The sequence below is a fragment of the Apus apus genome, chromosome 3 (genome assembly GCF_020740795.1).
Source record: "Apus apus isolate bApuApu2 chromosome 3, bApuApu2.pri.cur, whole genome shotgun sequence".
NCBI lineage: Eukaryota > Metazoa > Chordata > Aves > Apodiformes > Apodidae > Apus > Apus apus.
In genome coordinates, this window is record NC_067284.1 from 56,217,226 (window position 1) to 56,239,679 (window position 22,454).

Here is a 22,454-nt window from a genome sequence, read left to right on the forward strand (position 1 = left end):
ATTACCTTGGGAGCTTTACAAATTCTGCCTCCCAGGGCTTAGCTCAAGGTCCTGTTTGAACTACACTCCATTCAGACTTCCGAGGAATGAGCCCCCTTCCAGTGAAGCACTGTTTGAAGAGCATTTCAGCTAAAATGGAAACAGCACAAGTTTTCAAATTACTTCCTAAAAACTTGATTTTAATTCTGGCTTAGCTCACTCTGACCTGAATGCATTAATCTTGGGAAACAACAAAACCCTCCAACTATGGCAGGAATAAGCGAGCAAAGGCAGCAGGATAGTTGCAGAGAGGCAATGGCTCTCACTAATCTGCTCAGCTGGAGGGAGGGAAGGCAGGCAGAGCGATGCAGCTCTGCATGCTCTCTGGGCAGGTTGTGCTCTCTGTCCCTGCCACTTCAGAGGCTGCTTTGCCTGTCCATTAGGCCAACTGCCCCCAGGCCCAGCCCTCACTTCCCCTCTCACAAGCGGGATGAATAGCGTGGCTAATTGGGAACCCGGGAACCGGCTGAGGCGGGAGGGAACCTATGCAGGTTGCCACAGCAACTCTGCAAATCTGTGTCACCGGAGACCACCATATTCAGAAAATTCAGACAGCAAAGCCCTTCTAGAACTTGGATGACAGCCAGTTATCCTGTTTTCTGGCAACAGGATTGCAAGCCTAAATAAGATCAACACAGCTCAATTTTATGAATGGAAGATCTTCAAGGGGCACCCGAGCAGCTGGGACATCTGGTGCAGGCTTGACATCCAGCTAAGTCAGGCTGTGAAGGTACCATAAGGCAGATCCTTGAACCACCATGACTGATTCCCTATGTTTTTTCCATCTGAGGGAATAACACATAGGAAATCTTTGAAGACTACACACCTTGGCTTCAGAGCAGCACGCATGTTGTGTACAACACATACAGCTTGTTCTCTGTTAAAAAGTAGCCTGAGCTGCTTCAGTAAAAGTAACAAAAACATAGAACTAGGCCTACTGGAGTGCGTAATCCTCAGAACTACTTTATAAAGGGCTGACAATAATTCAGTGCACAGCACTCTTCCAGTGTTTTCCAAATTTCCAGAAATAAAACTGGGCATTTTTCCTTTCTTCTTGTTTTCTTCTTATTCTCTCAAAGCTTAAACTTAAGTACTTGACATTAAACACCTGGCTTAAGCCTCAGTCAGGTTACACTACAATCTCTCTGGCTCACTCTATCAGCAAGCGTTAAGGCAATTGCTTCATGCAATTGCTCCTGACAGCTTCTCTTACTGTTGTTCCAAAGCAAGGTCTGTTTACCCTGTGTGCAATAATCCAATCCATACAGAGTTGAGATATTTGCTTTATTCCAGTTCTGTGAAGAAAGGGTGCTAGGTGACAGTTTGCAAAGCTAGCACACCTTCCCTGTAACACAGGGTTTCTTTTACACCCAAAAAAAATTGCAAAATTACCTTATCTCTAAGTATACCAACATAATTTGTCTACATGAACCAGTTCTTTGCCTTCACTTAAAGTGTTTGTGCTTCTGCATTTCACTACGCATGGTCAGAGTAGGGGTCCTTCCAGCCTAAAGGAGGGTATTTTAGCATGTTAATGAGGTAAGTTCACAGTAAGTTTATTTAATAATTGTTTTCTATTATCTGTTTTACTTAATGCTCAAGGCTACAGACAGGAGTGGTTAGCATCTTCCATTCAACTCCTCTTCACACCAAGATAAGCTCAGTAAACATCCCCTTCCCATAGGTCATGCTGACCTGTCTTTTTTGACTTTGTTACTGCTTGTGGCTGCCATGTAGAAAGTAGAAATTATTCCAGCAATTCTAGAGATAACCTGAAACATGAGATTCATCTACCATTTGCATTTCTGTCAGCACTGCTTTTACCTCCCTCTGCAATATTCCAATTTGACACCAACTACAGCCTTACTCTCAGTGATGCTGCAAATGCAAGAACTCTGCAATTCAACACTTGCAGTACTTAATAACCAGACGTGCACACATTTCATTGATAGGAAAACACAAGATATATGCCTTAACTCTTCCAAGAAAAGATACTTAACACAGCAATGTGAACAGTTATGAAATATGAAGAAAAACCCCAGAAGATACAGGTGACAACCAAGCTCTAGTTCAGACATCAGGCACTTAACTATGAAAAGCCCCTGCATCAGTGATAGCCACACCTGCTTCCAGGTTTAGTAGGTACATAAAGCACAAAGTGCTTTTCCCTGGCTCTTCAGGAACAAGCTTTGTGTGCACAGCCCATGTATTAACCAGCACTCTATCTCTCCAGAGTATGCAGAGTACTCCAGAGCTATAACGCTGCTTATGACTAAGACAGTCTCCCACAAGCTCGTTTTACTTGAGCTTCCTGCACAAGGAAGAGCTGCTCACACTAAAGCAATTAATTCCCGACTCAAGGTCGATTTCCCCCCTGGAAAAAGAAAGACTTAAAGGAAAGACTCTTCAGTCACAGAATGAAGAACTGTAGGGGTTATTTGTTAGCTGTTTCTGGCAGGTTTTTTTCTTGATTTTGCACTGCTTTTGCCAAAGTTGGTATCTGAGGGCTACTGATAATCTGTCCATCACACATCTCTGACTGAGAGCTGCTCTCCTGATTGAACTGTCTCCAGCCTAATGTTTAAAGCCCTGTGAATATGCTTGCCACTCACTTGCTGAATGAAGTTTGCTTGCAGCCTTGGATACAGTACAGCAATTTGGGCCTAAACCACCTCTGTGCCCAGGAAAGGGTAAATTCTTACACATGCACACACTGATGCAGTCTCCTTGGGAATCCCTATGCTTCAGTGCAACTCTGCTATGCTTTGGTGCTTTTGGAAGAGCCTTTCTTCCAGTTAGAGGCGTATCTCCACCTCTGCAGATAATTTTCTTCAAGTAGTCACCTGGGGAAGGTGCCAGGAAACATGAAACTAGATAATTACCCATTAGAACTGGCACTCAGTAAGAAATACCTTACCGTACCCAGTTATCCTCCAAATCACTGTTAACTGAAGCCAGCCCAACCCAAAAGGTAAAGAGAACTATTTATGCTCATTAATCAAAGAAATAAAAATACACTTGTGAAGAAATAAAATTGAGGGTTTGATCTGTTTACACTAGGGCTACATCAGAAAGACTTTTTTCTTACGCAGCTGCCCCTCTACAAACAAGACAGCACAGCTTCATTTTGTGGACCCCATGCTGCAGGCTGTGCCCATTAGAGAGCATGCAATGGGAGGCATCTAGCAGATAACGTAGGCTAACAGGTTACTGCTTGTAGCCATCTTCCCCTATCACAATCCCAGAGGTCCAGGCAGTTCATTTCCAGGGTCATTTTCAGGCCCCTTTTAAGAGATGTTCACAGAAATCAAGTATCACCCAAGTTCTTCAGGAACACAAACATCCTTTTCAGAGGGTACAAGCAGAGAAGCTGGTGAACCAAGCCAGCAGCCCCACCACCAGGAGCCACTGCCTTGTTCACTCCCTGTGATTTCCCATCACCCCTGTGTGTTTGAGCACATGACAAACTGACTCAGCCTGCTAATCCAGCAAAGAACAAATTGCTTGTTTCCTTCCAGGCCAGCACTGAGATGTTTTGCCACATAGTCAGGCATGCACTGGAACTAGTGTCAGAGAAGGGGTGACAGTCCTAAGCTGCAATACCAGGACTGCCAATTCATGCCATTCAAAGTGTCACCGCTGAGCATAGGTACAGTGGGTTAGGAATTCAGCCTGAGAAAGAAATAGAGCTCTCTCACCTTCTTTTGAAACAACCCAACACATGAGTCACCCACAGGAAGCACTTTTAATGCCAACTACACATATCACCCAGCACCCCAGCAGAAAGGCATGCAGCTCAGCAAGGCTTCCAGTAAAGGTGAGACTTCAGCCACTTTGGAGTGCCTCTCATCTTTCTCTCCCTCAGCATACCATAATACTAACACAGCTTCATCAAGACAGTATTGTTAGCTCTGAGTACTTTTATGTCACCTATTTTGTCCCGTGCCGAGTCCTGCAATCTGCTTCACAGTTTTCTTTTGACAATGCTGGCTGTGCTGCGATGAGAGCTCACACAACAGCTGTGGGTCACACCACCCAGCTATTGCACTGCAGAATATGAAAGATACCAACCAACACATTCTTGGGGGAAAGAGGGAGGGCAAGCTGATATTTCAGAATGTACTTACTAGAAAACCATTCAGTGTCAGGATCTAACACGCCCCCTCCTAAGCTCAGCATGTAAGACTTCCCATTGGTGTTTTTTTCCGTATTTTTTAGGATCAGGAGGGACATGAATCTTTAATGTCTGTCTGGCCTGACCTCCTGTAGAGCATACATAAACATTGTATTTGCTCAGGCAAACAGAAAATCCCAACGCACCAAAAACCCACAGAAAAATGGTCCATCATTTATCAGTAACAAAATATCTCTGACTGGTGTCAAGCCATCTCTGAAATTTCTTGTTTTGTAAGTGTATGTCAAGAGAATAAAAGGTTACATAGTTGAAAAAGCACCTCCCATCACATATTGGATGCAACTCCTTTCAACAGACAAAGAAGCAGCCTGATTCCAGGAGTAACTCCTCCAGCAACAGTGTTGTTCAATATTCATTCACAGGAGCTGAAATTAACATTGGCAAATTTGAAACTCAGCGACTTCAAAGTAATTGTTGCATTAAACAGCACCAAAATCTTTACACTTAGAGGCAAAGAGCTCCAATTCCCATCCCGAACAGCTCTCCCTCAATTCAGAGATGGGTCCTCAAGTTGTTCCCTAGAAATCCTTTCCTTTCCCAAAGCAAAGCACAAATTAGTAGGATAAAGCTTCCCTTCTCCACCATATACTTCTGGCCTGCAAGTCTCTGATACATAGCCAGGGAGCTACAAGATGTTTTTTAGAAATGAAGACAATTAGCATAATCACAACCTCTCAGCAGGGGACAACCTCAAGCACTGAGGGTAAAGCATACCATTACCTGTCTGTTCTGCTGCATCTCAAGCACGGCAGAGCTTAACTGCACATAAGCATCTGCACAAGCTGCCCACAGCCAATTCCCAAGTGCTCAGCTGGTTGGTCATCTGGCTGGCTTTACCATTCCCCACCTTTTCTTCCCTGGCATGGGCCCCACCCACAGACTTAATACCAATGTTACCTGCTACAGGGTTTGGAAGCACCTGTTTTCACTTAAAGTGCAAGATTTTAGATTGCCCTGTATGGATTCCATTATCCTCATAGATCCCTTCCAACTTGGGAGATCCAAAGACCTTTGAACTGCAAATGCCTCCTCTATCTTAATACACTTCCTAACACCCAAAGCATGTGAAGCTACAGAGAGCATCAGAGCAGATAAAGGATTTGCTTCACATCATGGTCAGCCAAACTTTCAGCCAACTTTCACTTGGGCTAAGAACAACTTTTCTTCATATGCCCAGAGAGATGCAGCTGAGAGTAAATGGTAAAACTCTGCTAAGAAAAGCTTGATTTTTTTTCTTTTGTAAGAAATGTGTAATTTCCCAGCCCCCTGCTTTGTCTAAAAGCAGAACAATCAATGGGAAATCCATGTCTCTAGAAGATACTTCACAGATAGCTTGCATGCCCCTTCTCATCTCTTCTGGTAAAGGGGAGGGAGGGCAAGGTCCCAGGTGCACTGGAAAAGGATGTTTCTCAGCAGGGAGGACTGTTCATACCTATGCAAGAGGTGTCCATACCTAGCAGCAACATTACCTGGAAAATTAGCAATTCTCCCCTCATCCACTGAGTGGCAAACCTCCTGAGAAAAGACTGAAAACAGGCAGACTGTCTCCTCTATAGCAAAAACATGCTGACTAATCCCACCCAGGTCCATACAAGAGAAGACAAAAGTCACCAACCATACATGAAGAAATCAAAAACATAGTATCCTTCCAGGAGCCATGTTTCAGAGTGGCCTCATTTGCCTTCCAGCAGAGCAGCTGCTAGCTCTATGGAGTCCCACCAGGCAATGCTTTTCTATGCATCAGTCTTCTTTGGCAAGTGCTCCAGCCTCCTCACAAAGGCCACAGCAGGTGAAAGCAGGGACTGGGAGAACTAAGCAACCCCCACTGCAGAAGAAGAGCAGGTTTGTGACCATCTAAAGAACCTGAAATTGTACAAGTGTACGGGACCTCATGAGATCCACTTACGGGTCCTCAGGGAGCTGGCAGATGCAGTTACTAAGCCTCTGTCCATCATATTTGAGAGGTCATGGCAGTCTGGTGAGGTTCCTGCTGATTGGAAAAAAAGGAACATGGCCCCTATTTTTATAAAGGGGAAAAAGGAAAACCTGCAGAACCACAGGCCGGTCAGTCTCACCTTTGTGCCTGGCAAGATCATGAAGCAGATCCTCCTGGAAAGTCTGCAAAGGTACATGGAAAATAAGGAGGTGATTGGTGACGGCCAGCATGGCTTCACTGAGAGCAAATCATGCCTGACCAATCTGGTCTTCTACAACAAGGCTACAGAGATGGTGGATCATGGCAGAGCAGCTGGCATCATCTACCCGGATTTCTGCAAGGCGTTTGACACTGTTGCACACGACATCCTGGTTTCCAAACAGACAAGACACGGATTTGACAGATGGACCACTCAGTGGATCAGTAATTGGCTGGATGGCCACACCCAGAGAGCTGTGGTCAATGGTTCAGTGTCCAAGTGGAGGCAAGTAACCGGCGGTGTTCCTCAGGGGTCAGTATTGGGACCAGTGCTGTTCAACATCTTTGTTGGAGACATGGACAGTGGGATTGAGTGTATTCTCAGTAAGTTTGGTGATGATACCAAACTGTGTGGTGGGGTTGACACCCTAGAGGGAAGGGAGGCCATCCAGAGGGAAGTTGACAGCCTGGAGAGGTGGGCCAGTGCCAACCTCATGAAGTTCAACAAGGCCAAGTGCAAGGTCCTGCATCTGGGTTGGTGCAACCCCCGCAAAAATACAGGCTGAGGGGAGAATGGCTGGAGAGCAGGCCTGAGGAGAAGGTCTTGGGGGTGGTAGTAGATGAGAAGCTCGACATGAGCTGCCAGTGTGTGCTGGAGCCCAGAGAGCAACTGCATCCTGGGCTGCATCAGAAGAAGTGTGGCCAGCAGGGCCAGGGAGGGGATTCTGCCCCTCTGCTCTGGTGACATCACACCTGGAATACTGCATAGAGCTCTGGAGACCTCATCACAGGAAAGAGATGGACCTGCTGGAGAGGGTCCAGTGAAGGGCCATGAAGATTATCAAAGATGATCAAACCTCTGCTATGAAGACAGGCTGAAAGAGTTGGCATTGTTCAGTCTGCAGAAGAGAAGGCTCTGGGGGGACCTTATAGTGGCCTTTCAGTACCTGAAGGGGCTACAGGAGAGCTGGGGAGGGGCTTTTTACAAAGACTTGTAGTGAGAGCACAAGGGGTAATGGATTAAAACTGGAAGAGGAGAGATTAAGGTTAGACATCAGAAAGAAATTCTTCACCATGAGAGTAGTAAGGTGCTGGAATAGGAATAGGAATTGCCTAGGGATGTTGCTGATGCCCCCTTCCAGGAGGTGTTCAAGGCCAGGTTGGATGAGGCTTTGTGCAGGCTGGTCTAGTGGGAGGTGTCCCTGCTCATAGCAGGGAGGTTGGAACCTGATTATTTTTAAAGTTTCTTCCAACCTTAAACATTCTGTGATTCAATGATTCTATGGAGGGGCAGCTTCTCAGCAGTCTTGCCACATTACTCCATTCTCCCTTGGGTTGGTGAAAAAAACTAACTCAGTAGAGAGAAAACAACTCCTACCAGCTTATTCTCTGCTGGGGATGTCAGCTGCTGAGAGCTAATGCTGGATTGACACTCAAATTCATAATGAATAATCACTCCAAACACTACTTTCAGGCAGGCACTCCCAGGGCACAACAGTGTATTTCACACACTGCAGTCATACACCTTATGCTTGCTGTAATTCTCATGGGTTACTAAACTACTCACACTGCAGGTGATGTAGCAAGGCAGCAAGACTGGAAGTCTGCCAACAGCCATTGAGGAACAGCTTGAAATGCATCCCAATGGACAGGGAAAAAAACTCCACCACACACCTCATAGCTCAGCTCTCACAGATCTGCAATAAAGCAGGTGCCTGATGAACAACCTAACACTCAATATGTTTGTTACACTGTGGAGTGGTGGCCTCAGGAGCTGCCTGCAGTCAGGAGCAGGATTTTACATCCAGTTTTGTAACTGGATGTAGCCCACTAATTCACAGCATAGAGACAGATCTGATTCTAAAACTTATGCTTCAGGAGCATCTCACTCATTTCAAGTAGAAGCTGAAGTCACCAAGAAGCACACAGCTTGATGGGATGTAAAATTCAAAGATCTTTTGCAGTGCATTCATTTCCTAAGTGTCCTGGAAAGGGTGGTAACTTGTCACTGTGGTCTATTTTTTCTTTCAGGTGGGTAGGGGAAGGTGTGTGTGTGTGTGTGTGCGCGCGCACACACTTGTCTGTTTCAGTTACATGTCCAGAGCAAGAGATGCTATGCAGAACATATATTGCATATTTTATGGGAAGAAAGAATTTCCTATTGCAAAATAAGGGAAGAACAAGTTATTAATAAGTTTTAGGTACTCTGAAATTGCCTCTCTCAATCCCAGAAAGAAGCAGAAACAAGAGCCAGGACTGTTATAAGGTACTTCTAGAAATCCTCACATTGTCTTCCTTCCCTTCCCTTCCTTCCTCCCTCTCTTTCTTCTTCTTTTTTTTTTTTTTTTTTTTTTTAAGAAGATTCCTTTTCTTAACATTTGTTATTCTACTTGCTACTGTTGCTTCTGAGAAAGTCCCTCATCCTGCTCTCTGCCCTACTGCTTAGACAGAGAAATCATATCAGATATCAATTCACCTGCATTGTTGACAACTCAGGGATCCCGAGGGCTGTCAGCAGCAAATGTTTGTGCTGGATAGAAGGAACTGAATTCTGAAACCTCACAAGCTTTATTTATACCATCAAATATAACTAGTGCTGGCATGAAAACACATAACTCTACACTTCCTTTTCACAACTTCTTTTAAGGTGCTGTGTTGTTGGATATCACAAGGAAGATGCTCTTTAGAACTGTCCTCATCTGGATAGCTGAGGCTGTAACTACCCCATAAGAGATTGACACTGAACACTTCTAACCTCAACAGAAAGTTTGTTTGGTTTGAAATCACATCTACTCTGAAGGCAGAGACCACAGAGCTTCTCTCACACAAAGCTACCCTGGATTTTAAACCTTGATCTACTAATTTTGCCTTCTTCCCAATGAGAGCTCAGACATCTCATAGATAGCTCTCCTTGAAAAGTCATTTACTCTTAAAGTATTAGAAAAAAAAAAAAACTAGTTTGAAATTAAGTAGAGTTATTAATCTTTTGTCACTTGAGACCCAAAACCTATTCATATTCATGTGAACAAGAGTGTTTGTGACTACAATCAGGACTGGACACAACTGCCTCGTAATTTTTCAGAGGATAATATAAGATCTTCTGGAGGCCAATAACTAACTGCTCTGCCTTGCGTTCACAGCAGTGTTTAGCTGGCATGTTGACCACTTCTGCTATCCCATCATCTACCATTTTTGCTTTTCTGCATCTTGCCCAAAAAAACAACATTCCCCTGGCACAGGCACAAGCTACCACAGTCTGTGGCCCAGTTTCTTACACCTCTCACAGCTCTGCTAGCTACCTGGAGGAGAAATAACCATGGCTGCAGTGGTAGAAGTGGTCTTTGGAACATGCTTTTCAAGATTCCTCTTCACAAGAGGAAGAAACTATCAGGATCTGCTAAAAGCTCCAAAATTCCCACCAAAGACACTTCAATCTATGAAGACACTTAGATCTATGAAGGACATGTCCACGTCACTTAAAAAGAAAGGCTGTAGAACCCAGTGGCAGCCAGGCAACTTACTAGGCAACTACCTGGACAGATAGACAGGACTCAAATTAGGGGGCCAACTGTTCCCACACTCCTTGGATAAACTCCAAATGGTCAGTGTGAGGCTTCATGACAGTTTCTTCAGGTAACGATCAAGGCACAGAGACATTGGTTGATTTCCTTTCACAAACACCACATCCCTGCCTGCAAGGGTATGAAATCCAGACACATCTGTTCTAATTGGAGTCAATGTCAGGATTAAAGGATGGCAGTAACTGGATTGTTTATTGTAGTCACAAATAAAAACAAGGTTAAGAGATTGCCCTTCTCTCCTCTTGGCTAGGCTCTGAAAAGGCAGAATTTACAAGATAGAAGGGTGGCTGCTAAACTTTTCCTCCTCCAGTTGCTTAAGCAGGGTGTTTAGGGTTGTTGATTTTGTCTCCTACTCACAGCTGATGCCTCACCTCATTAGTTTAAAGGCACATTTACCCATGTAGGTAGTAGGGAGCAAATGCACCTTGCTGAACAATGAATGAAACAGACTCCTTGAAACCATTTTCCCACCACTCTGGACCCTTTCACTCCAAATACCCACACAGATGCACCACTCCAATTATCACTTCTCAAATTTTGCTCCTGCAGCTACTCATGAAACAACTTAGCCAGAAAATGCACCATTCTTTCCCACCCCTTTTCCGGCACCTAGACTGGCTCTTCCAAGGATGTCTTCTCTTCTTTCTCCCTCCTGGCTCTCAATACCCCACTGGAAAAAGACAGTAAACTTTGATCATGGTTGAGACTTACCTCCACAATGCATCCAGGCACATCAGCCTGCAAACAGGGGGCTGGAAGAGAGCCAAGTTCTCCACTACAGGGAATCTAAATAGGACCTCCAACCTCCCTCTAACCACTGATTTCTATGAAACACGGTTCTTTTAGGCCGTTGACTTTGACAAGCCCGGACAAAGTTGGGCAAATAGATCAGAAGTTGAGAGAGCTGGACAGACATTGCGCATTTTCTTAATAGTTTCCTGCGTGAAGCTACAACTCATTTGCTGTATTATTCACAATTTTCAAACATTTGGGGCGGAGGGGAAGTAAAATTAATTGAGGACAAACCATTCCAAACAACTGCTGCCCCAGCATGTGCACAGAATGTAGTGATATAACCACAGCACCCTGGCTCTTCTACAGTGAGATTTCACTGCTTTTACAGAAGGAAGACATTTAGAGTCTTTAGAGTTAGAGAGAAGACATTTAGAGACATTAGAGTCAGAGTTAGGACCTAGTTCCACGCAAACGGGAGATTTAATCCATCTCTGACACTTTTTAATTTTTAGATTAAATTGGTTCCCCTCATCCCTATCTATCCAAAGCATGGAATAAAACCCCCATAGAATAGCCAGTATTTCATTATAGCACATCATACAGCACCTACCATAACAGGACACAAGACTGCCACAGCCTCCTGGTGCCTCCTGTCACACAAGCTGATTTCCAGATAATAAGCACATTGTCAAGAAGCATCTCCTGAGGAAGCATTAGGATCTGCCCATACAGCCTGTCCCAGCATGCACAGGGTGCTAGTCAGTCACACAGCCATTAGCCTCTCTCACGCTCCACTGCAAGTTATGCAGACATCAATTGCCCCTACCAGGAGCAATGTCTTTCTTCAGCAGGAGACCTTATAAACTCAGCAGAAAATAAAATAAAATAAAAAAACAAACAGAATCGCAACCGGTTTCCATATACTGGTCCCAAAATCTTCCTCTAGACTACACCGGTTCCCATGCTCCCTTGAGCCTGCTCAGGGGATTCCCAGCCAGCAGCATCCAGATCAGACAGTAAGAAAAACTCTGATGGTGATCTGGCTCTCTGTTGGTTTCTCCCCAGTTGCCCCTTTCTGAGCACCCTCAGGCTTCTCCAGTCTGTGGAAGCCAGGGAAGAACCACCAACCATTTTCTCTGTCTCCAGCTTTGTCTCTCCAGCCCAGTAGAAGCACCAGAATGTGCCATCTTGTAGTGATCTATTTTTCCCTAAGAAGGACAGATTTCTTCCTTTATGGGTACTGGCACCATGTTGCAGGACATTGGCTTTGGGAGCAACCCTGCCACACTTCAAGATCACTTCTGCTTTACAATACAAGTCCACAGTCACACTAGCACACACAAGGAAACAGCAACACCGCAGTGTGGAAACGAACAGCTGAGAACTTAGTGAAACGGAGAGAACAGGAACATGAGTCACAGCTATGGCTTCAGGCAGGGAAATGGTTATTTGGACTAGAAGGAGAGCAAGCAACTTCAGATACTGGATCTGAATCTAAGCCTTACTTCAGTATCCAAACCATAAGGTCATTTTTCTGCTCTATTTTCAAACAAGTTACTTGTTTAAAAAAAGCATGTCACCAAATTCAGTGTTGCTGCATAACAGCCTCCCTAGAAACATTGGAAAGAGCTTACCAAACAATCAACAGGTCAGTGGTAAGGCTGCAAACTGCAGCAAACTTTTAAAAATTATTTTTTATAGGCAACAGAAAGGGCACATTACTTGGGAAACATCACATCTTTGACTGGTCATTGCTTCACTTCAAGATCTATGTGTTGGGACTTCCAGCTGTCCACTTGGCATCTGTCCAAAAACAGCTTCAGGTCGGACAGAAAAGAAGTGGAAGTCTACAGCAGCATATAGATACTCTCTCATTTTATCCATGCTAAAATGAGGCATCAGTAATAGCCTGGCTAGTGTTGCAGAACTTTTTCAGAAACATAACAAATTTTTAATTCTTCTGTCTACATATGCAGCAGAAATGCTGCACCTGCTGTCCCCAAATCCAAAAGATGCTGCACTGCCAGCTTAGCTGAGAGCAGCAGTCAGCAGCATGGCAAGGTGCAAAAGCACCACACCTCCATGGAGCCAGGGCACTAGAAGTCTGCTGCAATACCTGTTGCTAAACAACTCACTGTGTCTCCAGGCTAAAATAAAATGCATTAATGAATTAACCATCACAAAGCAGTGAGCAATTACAAAAACACCACTTGCAGTAGAGGAGGAGCAGAATAAGGGCTTAAGAAACACAGTAACAAGTACCTTTCAAACAAGTTTGAAAGTACTAAGGGAGATACAAGAGAGGCTACATCCTAACACTCATCACCTGGTAGAACTTGCTGGGGTACAACTCCAAGTCCATTGGAAATATGCTAATGGAGCCAAGCTGGGAAAAGTAGTTAAATGAGGTCAAGGTTAGTTCACTGATCCTCTGAACTTCCTCCAGCCCGCTGCTGCGGGCATTTGTTCAAATGCCAATAAACACCTGTCTGGAAAACCCTGCTATGCTGACTTAAAACACAAGGGCGTGCTCCGTTGTCCAGGCTGCCCTGGTAGAGATCTCCACGCATGCTGACAAAAAGGGAACACGTGCCATACAGCAGCTTCTGTAATGCACAGCCTAACAACTTGCCTACTAATGATGAACACAGAGTTAGGGCTTCACAGCTTGCTACTTCTGAAGTAGCAAACCCACCAACCATCCCACCTGTTTCCCTTGTCAGTTATGTTGAACTGGCAAGCACTTTAGATCTGACTACCCGCAGACTCAGGAGCATGATACTATGGTAAGGTACATCTGGGAAGAGAGTCCAGGGGAGGAACTCAGGTGCTGTAATAGCAGTGATACAGGCCCAGGGAAAAGACAGTCTCAAACCAGCATGGGCATTCATTTCTGAGGCTTCTTAAGCGTTAGGAAAAAGTTTTTCATTTTTAAAAAGTGTTCGTTTCTAAAGAGTTGCAGAGTTAAGATTCTTCACTAAAAAGAATGATTCTCAACAAAACTGGTAAATTTTTGCGTAGGCTTTTCATCCACTTGCAACACAAGCTGTTATTAACCAGAGTCTGTACAACACAGTTCTCTGCTCAGATCCTTGTGGGTGGAGCAGATCCCTGTAATAAGGGTGACTTGTCCACGTTTCCACAAATCAGCATCGCAATGGATAAAGTTATCCCCAAAGAAGTACGGACATTTCATCAATACACAGGCGAGATGAACAAAGCATAAATGCAGAGTAATGGGAAGTTGTCCTTACGTCTGACCAGAGACAAAAGAATATAGTAAGCAGATAAAAAGCTTGAAAGCTAAAGGGACTTAACAACCATCAAGGAAAAAATGAGTAAATTATCCATATATAGAGTATGTTGTGAAATCCAAATGGACATCCTGAGTCTACTTCCAACATAGGAGCACACTAGAAGGTAAGGAATACTTGGAGAAAGCAGCCTCAAGCATAATGTATGAGAGAACTAAAAGAAATATCAACTTAAGAGACTGTATTTCAGGGACAGACATTGAAGAAAACTCAGAAAGTCTAATGAAAAAGTATCATTAACAGTGAAAAAATCTAAAAGCCATTAAAAAACAATCCAAGCACATCAAGAACATAGTCCAGCTGAAAAATATGGTCATAAAAGTACAAGATGTTTCCATTGCACCTTCACAAGGAATAATCTTTAAATCCTGAGAAAACAACAACTTACTTTGAAAAGAGAAAAGATTCAGAACTAAACATTACTCAATTGCAGGTGTGCAAGGCAAGCCAGAAGCAAGGAAAAAATGTAAGAACAGTGCCAGAATTATCAGCAGATGTGTGTAGGACTTTTGAGGGAAAGGAGCAATGAGAAGAAAGTGGATGTATTGATAAGGTAGAAAATAAATGGACTACTAGAAGATTGCTCAAGGAACATGGGAAAATGCAGAACGTAAACACAATGGAGCTCTTCTAAAATACGTAAGTAATGCAAATCTAAAACAAACAAACAAACAAACCAACAAACCTGATCTAAATAATACAGATTCAGAGACACTACTGATACTGTTACAGAAAATTAGCAAAATAATTGATGAGAGGCTTTGGATGAATATGATCAATCCTCTCCCTTGCAGAGAAAAGGTATTAAAGAACAGGAAGAGTAGCAGAACCCTTTACAAGTGAATTACTCTTAACCCAACTCTGCTACCATTGTAACAGCATAACAGGTTATTGTTGGTGTTTTCCAGTTTTGGAGAATGGAACCAAAGACATGAGTTCTGCCATCATCCCAAGCTTCCTATACCGATGAAAATTTACTTATATGCACAGAAAACAGCTAAAAATACACAGCTGTGTATGGAACCTGGACTTTTTTTTTTTGCCCAGGAGCTGGTTCCACATGCACTGGTTTCAGATATCATGCTACTTAAGATGTGCTTGCACTGAAGAATAAGGAGCATTGTAAAAAGGATTTACAGTGGAAGTATAAAAATCAGCATGAGTAGGAAAATAAGGAGGAACCTAGAAAAACAAGAACAGCAGCCAAAATGCAACAGGAGTTTTATATACTAACCATAATCCCTCACTGGGTTAGAACACATGAGACAGGAGAAACAGAAAGAACGGGAGAGATGGGCAGTAAATTATAAAGGAGATGGCATTGCAACAGGCCTGCAGAAAAAGTCAGCATAATTTTGGGCTCTGTGCACAGCAGCTGAATTGCACTGCAGAGCAGGGAGTGGTCTCTGTAACCACAGTTGCAGTATGTTCAGGTTCCTGAAACACTCTCCTTTGAGTCCCCTGCAATGAGTATATTGAAGCAGTCAAACAAAGCCTCATTTATCTAAGAGATTTCTAACTACAACTGCCTACTTCCTGGGAGGTAGAGACAGAATCCTGCTGCCACATCCTACACAGAGGAGTAAGACACTCTCACTTCTTGTTTCCCAAAACATTTTCTGCCAGCTCTGATGTAGTCAAAAAAACCTAAATTTGAAACCAAACCAAAAGAGAGGCACAACACAGCCATCAGCTGGGATGCTGAAAGCTTGGACCAGATAAGAACACAACATGTTTGGAAAACAGCCTTGCCCAGAGGTTCATCTGTCATGCTATAAAATGCATTGTGTTTCTCACCTCTGTTTTTTTCTCCTGAAGCTAACTGGAGACACACGTTCAATCTAGAATCATTCCATGTTGCAAACAATTAAACAAAAGCAGCAGCACAGATTAATTAAAGAAAGGATCTGCTACAGGAAACCCGTAAGACACTGGTATTCAGCAATGTATACTTTTGACAGGATAAAAGTAAGGGTTCTGTATGCCAGAGGAGGGTGCACTATATACAGATTACGTGGCTGTTAGTAATCAATCACAAGTCATTGAATACACCAGAGGAAGCGTATCAGCACTCACAGTGCACTAGCACAATAAGAACAATGCAATGTTTTTGATAAACCATCAGACAACCGAGCTAACACAGCCTAGCTAATGAATGGAGACCAAGTCTAGAGCAGCATGCCACGTACTTCAAATAAAATTAAGCCTTCAGGAAAGTCACTATTAATATTCTGAAGGACGCACATCCTCCCACCAATTGTACTGGCAGGGAGACACTTCTCCCAAGTTCCACTAATGAGCAGAAAGAAGGAATAACAGATACCAACTCAGTTATGGTCTGCTCAGAAGGGAGAAATCCCAAACATGCTCCTCTGCAATAATAAGGCAAGCCACCAGAGCATGACAGATAGTGGACAACACATCAGATACATTATGCTGTAGGCTTGTAGCCAAGCCCATGATATTAAGAATAATAAGCAATCTGATGGCGGTTTAGAACATTTTGTTTTCTACATAGGACTAAAAAAAAATATCGTAATTCAAACACAGCAAATATCATCAAAGATAGAATTTCTTTCAAGAAACTGCAGCCTCTCCCAAGCACTCCTTGTCTGGAGCTATTCCTGTTGGTCATGGCATCTTAGTATCTTCTGATGGAACAATCTCGAACACGTAACTTTCTCAGAGGTTCAACTCTGTAACTTACCCAAGCAGAGCAGATTTTACTGAGGTTGGAAGTTCACCATGAAAATGCCTGATTTACCCAGGAAGCCGCCCAAGAACATGTCAGGCAGATAAATACATCTTACTCCAACTGGAATGAGTGTTTCTTAAAGGAACACCCAGTTCAGAGGCTCTTCATCTCCAAAACATCTTTAGAAAGAGAATTTCTTTTCTACAACTGTTGAAGTGACAGGAAATACTCCTTGCAGAGAGGAAGCAGGCCCCTGAGCCCACAGGGGACAGGGCAGCCCACCTCAAGGGGCTCTGAGATGCTGCCAACCCACTTGAATGTAGCTGTGCCAGAGGAGAACACATGTACTGGTCACTGCAAGGCCTTCCAGACCTCAGGCAAAGGTAAGCATGCAACCAGGTGCACAAGAAGTCTCACCCTATTCTCCATGAGGTGTCAGGTAATAGATACTATCTGCTCAAACAGGACAACAGCAGAGACAAGAACATTTACCTCATGACACTTTGAAAGTTCACAATAGCTGGCACTTCCAGTTGTACTTGCAACAACTGCTCTCCTTACAAGACGACATTAATTAGGCTATAACTTTCCAAACACTAATTTGGAAGTTTTAATGATAGGGAACTCAGATCATCTTCTGAAACATAGTGTCCTGAAGGTGCACATACACAGTCTCACAAAGTGAGCCCAAACCACATGCATTTCCCTAAGTCAGTGCTTTTCTAACTCTCAGAAGCAGGAGACACTGTGTTCAAGCACTCTGTGTGGGTTGCAGCAAGACTTGGAATGTTTTTGAGCTCATGCATGACACCAAGCTATGAGGTACTCTGGATGACATGCAGTGCATTTGAATCCTTGCAGCATCATGCACAGCATAATTTGTACAAGTAGAATCTGCCTTTGCAATCTGAGCAAAACAATACTGATACATTAGCCAAAATACAACACCTCTAACTAGAAATGCGATGACTTATCACTGTAACAGCCTCCACACAACACTGAGCACAACAGCTGTGTAATGGAAAAAGAGTAAGAGTGAACACAATCACACGATCTTATCTTGTTTCTCAATTACGAACTTGCATTTATGGTCTCTCAAATATTAAAGAGAAAAAAAGGAAGAGCAGCCCTATTAAAACGGGTTGAAAAATACCACTACCTGTAAGGAAGAAGACCCTAAGCATGTTTGCGCAAAGTCCTTTCATGTAGTTTTTACAAACGTACTGAACAATGAAAACACAGTAAGACATTACTTTGATGCAGACAGACATTTTAGCTTGACAAAGCTCTAGTTCATTTCCTGCAGTTGCCATACAGTGACAGACCTTAAGAGGGGTACTTATTTGCATGCTATCACAATTAATACACTTTCTCCCACCTCAGACCACTGCTATGAAGACTTTTACTGAGCTAACTATAAGTGGCACTTAAGGCTGATTGATTGACTATTTTAGCAAAAGCATGCTTCACACCCTTGCAGCATTAATCAACTAGGATTGCTTTCCTTTTAAGGCATCACGACTGGAAGCAAACAATGCACATCCCAGTGGGCAGCCTAACTGAAGATGCAAAGAGCATTTTGCTTGGTTTCCAGGTGTTTACTTCCTTCTGCCTCTCAGCATAATAGCTGACAGCCCAGAAAATTCAGCTATGCCTCCCGTGGGAGCCACCTGAGTGAAAGGCAGCTCGGTCTAGGCTATGGTTAATCAGTTCATAGGAAAGGGATTAAGAGTTCACAGATCTCTCTCAACTTGGCCCTGAAAAGAAAAAAAGACCCCAGCAGGAGTGATGATACATCCATTCTGAGAGCAAAGCAACTTCCAAAACTAAACGTGGATTTAGTTCAGTGGCACATTCCTAATTCAGCAGGAAGACTCCCATTATGTACAACCATTCATTTTAGAAAGCCAAGATCCTCCCACCAGGCATCAGAAGTCTTACAGTTACACTGATGAACTATTCAGCAGTATACTGAACACTGGGGCTTATGCTTCACAGTGCCTAATTTTACTGGTCCAGACTGCCTCTCTGAAATCTTGAAAGCCTGGACAGAACCTCTCAACTGTCCTGCATTAACAGCCATACACAGACACACCCCACTAGCCCAGTCCCACTCCTGCAGCAGCTGGAGTCGCATTTTCAGAAAACGAAACACCTAAGAAGGAGCACAGGGACAGCAAAGACTGACGATAGGGAGTCTGAAAAAACAAAGCACCTCCTATAGCACTAAAAGCAGTGCCAAGTTCTTCTCTCCCTAGGTATGCACAGGGCTGGAAGAACTACAGCTAAATACACATAAGAGGCAGAGAGGCCTGAGGGAGAAGGATTACTGCCCTTGAATGGATATTATTTTGCCATTACTACCACCCCCAAAACAGAGTAAGACCAGAGACCACCTGTTCTGAGCACTCAGACAGTACAGCTCTACCTTTCTACCTTGCAGAACATAATGTCAAGACTAAAACATTATGCAAGCAAGCACATGGGCAAGCAGTAAATAAGCACAGTGCACAGATACACTGTTAAGCCAGCTCAGACTTGGGGCTTGGTATCTCTTCAGTTTCAATGAACACAGATATCTCCCCCATAGGTGCCCACATGTGACCCACTCTCTCAAGAAAGCTTGGGCTAGCTGAAGACCAGCAAACTCAGGAACACCAGCCCCACACTAGTCACTGCGACCTGACAGGACTCGTCCAGAAACCTGCTGACTCTACACGCATAGCAACACACCATGTTAGAGCCATGGCCTCTGAAGGAAGAATCAGGTTCCATCAGCTTCTTCCCACCCTAACAGACGTTGCATTTGAAGACACTCCAGAGATGAAAACTGAGATTAATTTTACAAAATTTTCCTGCAAGCTGGTGTGTCAGATGGCTGCCCCCATGGCTATTAATACACAAAGAATCTCATGCATTCCAACAGGCATCCAACACAATGCTAACAGAAACTGTCCTTGTAAAAAAGACAGAGGATTCATTGGGCCAAAGAACAGCTCTTCAAACAAATTTTAGACTGCTGACAAACCACTTCAGCTCATCCACTGGCATCCTGCCACCCATGTAACTGACTTCTAAACTGGGTCTCACTATTCTCAGTCATTTTGTCTTTGATTTGCCCAAATCTTGCAGCATTGCCATTTGTGAAGACCATGTACATACACATTCTTCACCACGACTAAGTTCTGTGTTTCGTATCTACAACTTCCCTTGTTTCTGCAGGAAGTCAATCTGGCAGTTCTGTCCTGCTTCCCAAATTCCAGCTTAGGAATAACCCACAAACGAACAATACTGTAAGTCACTTCAAAGCTATAGAGTGATCACTGCTTCTTGCTCCACACAAGTCTCAGCCTACATCATCAGAAGTTGCACTGGCTTTTTACAGACAGTTGCAAACTCCTTCCCATTTGCTGCCTGCTCAACCCAGGACTTCCTTGGGCCTTGCAATCACACAGGCTTTCTCGACTAGCTCGGAGCATTTCAGAACATTTCTACTCTGACCCATCTGGCCACTCAATCACTGAGCTTCTCTCTACAAACATATCAACATCGTGAAGCCCTTTCAGAAAGGCTGGTGTTCTCCTGCCCTACAGGAAGCATTATTTGTCTCCTCCTGAATTTTACACTTTGTGCATCTTTGAATAGATTGCTTGCAAATGACACACACAGCCCAGGGAAAACATGGATCCAGAGCAGCTTCCTAAATCCATCTCTTAATTGTCATTAGAAGACTTCCTGATCAATGTCTGATGAGTGGGTCAAAAGATACCTATGTCATTAACACATCCAGCACCTCCTGGCTCCAAGACAGGTCTTTGCCTTCCTCCCATAAGCAGATCCAGCCTGGGCCATACAGTAAACAACGACATTTACACCACTCAGCGTGTGTTCCAGCTCTGCCGGGAACGCAGCCGTGAGCTCAGCCGGCAGCACAGGGAATCCTCTCGCACGTTCCCCATGGTCTGGAGCACGGGTGACGCCGGTAACCCCACAGGATGCCACGGAGCCACTCTCTGGCTTCACGGCACCGGCAGCGAGAGGTGGAGCGGCAGCTTCCAGAAGCAGCACGGCTGCGGTGACAGGCCCCGCTCCGAGACCGCTCACGACCATCACAGCAGGCACCAGCCAGAGGCCGCAACATGGAGGCAACGCACCCGCGGAGCGGCGCCGGCTCCCGCTGCTGCCCCTGGAAGCACGGCGGCCGGGACGGCAGGGTGACGGCGGCCGGGGGGGCCGCTCGCCGCGCATCCAGCACCCGGCTCGGGGCAGGGCCCAGTCGCCACGGAGCGGGGCGCGGCCCCAGCCCCGGCTCGGCCAGACGGGTCACGGATGCTGCCGGGGCCGCCGACCCCGCCTCCCCTCCGCCCGTGCCACCCACCCCCGGTTCCGACCGGCGCCGGGCGCCCCGGGGCCGCCACAGCAAGGCGGGGCGGCTTCCGACGAGGCCCCGGGCGGCGCTGCTCACCTGGGCACGCAGCTCGGCGCCGAGCGGTCGATCTCCCACGTCGCGAAGAGGTTCATCGGCACCGGGACCGGCGCGGGGCCGGCCACCGCCATCGCCGCCGTCGCCGTCGCCGCCGCCGCCGCCGCCCCTCCGGCCACCGCCGGGGGCCCCGCGGCGGGGCCTGAGCTCAAGGCGCCGGCCGCCGCCGCCGCCATCCTGCCGCCGCCGCTGCCGCCGCTCGCGATGCGGGGTGGGGGGGTGAGGGGGGGGGGGGCTACCGGAGCCCCTCGCCTCAGCGCCCGCCTCCCTCCGCCTCGGCGCGCGCCCGCCCGCTCGCTCGCGCGGCCGGGCGGGCCCGGGCTCCCCGCGGCCGCCAACGGGAGCGCGGCAGGGCGCGGCGGGAGGCGCCGCGGGCCAATCGGAGAGCGGCCAGGGCGCGGCCTGCGGCAGGCGGGGAGCCAATCGGAGCGGGGCAGAGGGCGAGGCTGGCCCCCTCCCCCACCCTCCCGGCAGCCAGCCAATCGGAACGGCCAGGGAGGCGGCCGGCGCTGCCGAGAGCCAATCGGAGAGCGGGAGGGACGCGGCCGTTGGGCGGGGCCAGCCAATGGCAGCAGCGCTGGGGGGGACGGGAGGGAGGGAGGGAGGGGGGAGCCCCTTCGGAGCGCAGGGGCTCGGGCAGCGCGGTGAGGGGCGTGGCCGGGCGCGCTGCGGGCGGGGTTGCCATGGCAGCGGGAGCGGGCCGTGCGGGACCGGCCGTGCGGGACCGGCCGTGCTGCTGCCCCCCCGCTGCCAGGGCAGGGCAGGGCAGGGCCGCGCCCCGCCGCCCACGGTCCCCGAGGGCCGGCCCAGAGCCTGCCCGTGGCCGCTGCGCTGCGGAGGGGAGGCGGGTGCCGAGGCCCCGCGGTGGCGGGGCGGAAGGCGCGGCGGGAGGAGGCGAGCAGCGCTGCAGGTGGGCGGGCGGGTGTGAGGAGGAAGCGGCTTTCGGAGCGGCGGAGCAGGGAGAAGAAGAGACCGCAGGCCCGGTGGGTTGAAGCTAAAAGCAGCGCACGCCTTGCGAAAGGAAGGTGAGCGCTGTGACAGGCGCTGGTTTCACACCCCCGGGGAGCACAGACCCACCAGAGCAGCTGTAGGGCCGGTGTGCAGGGGCAGAGCTTAGGGCGAGCCTGTGGCGCGGCCGCTGAACGAGCCCTGGTGCTGCTCTAGCAGGGATCCCCTACTGCACCTCACCTTTAGCGGGGCCTTAAGTAGAGAATCTGTCTGAAATGGTGCTGCCTCTGGAAAAACGGAAAACAGTCCTGAATCATCAGAACGGGATGG

At 46.5% G+C, this 22,454-nt stretch overlaps 1 protein-coding gene across 3 annotated transcripts in view; it reads right to left on the bottom strand.

The window, feature by feature from the left end:
* LOC127382262 (phosphofurin acidic cluster sorting protein 2-like) overlaps positions 1-21,357 on the bottom strand; it is a 75,280-nt gene extending 53,923 nt beyond the window's left edge. For 2 of the 3 annotated variants that reach the window (XM_051613636.1, XM_051613634.1), the window contains exon 1: positions 21,159-21,265. In XM_051613636.1, coding sequence (XP_051469596.1) covers positions 21,159-21,250 — 92 coding nt within the window. In that variant the 5' untranslated portion in view covers positions 21,251-21,265. Of the gene's footprint in view, positions 1-21,158 lie in introns of all 3 variants that reach the window. The other variant, XM_051613633.1, reaches the window with a different exon arrangement.
* Positions 21,358-22,454: the final 1,097 nt, after the last annotated feature.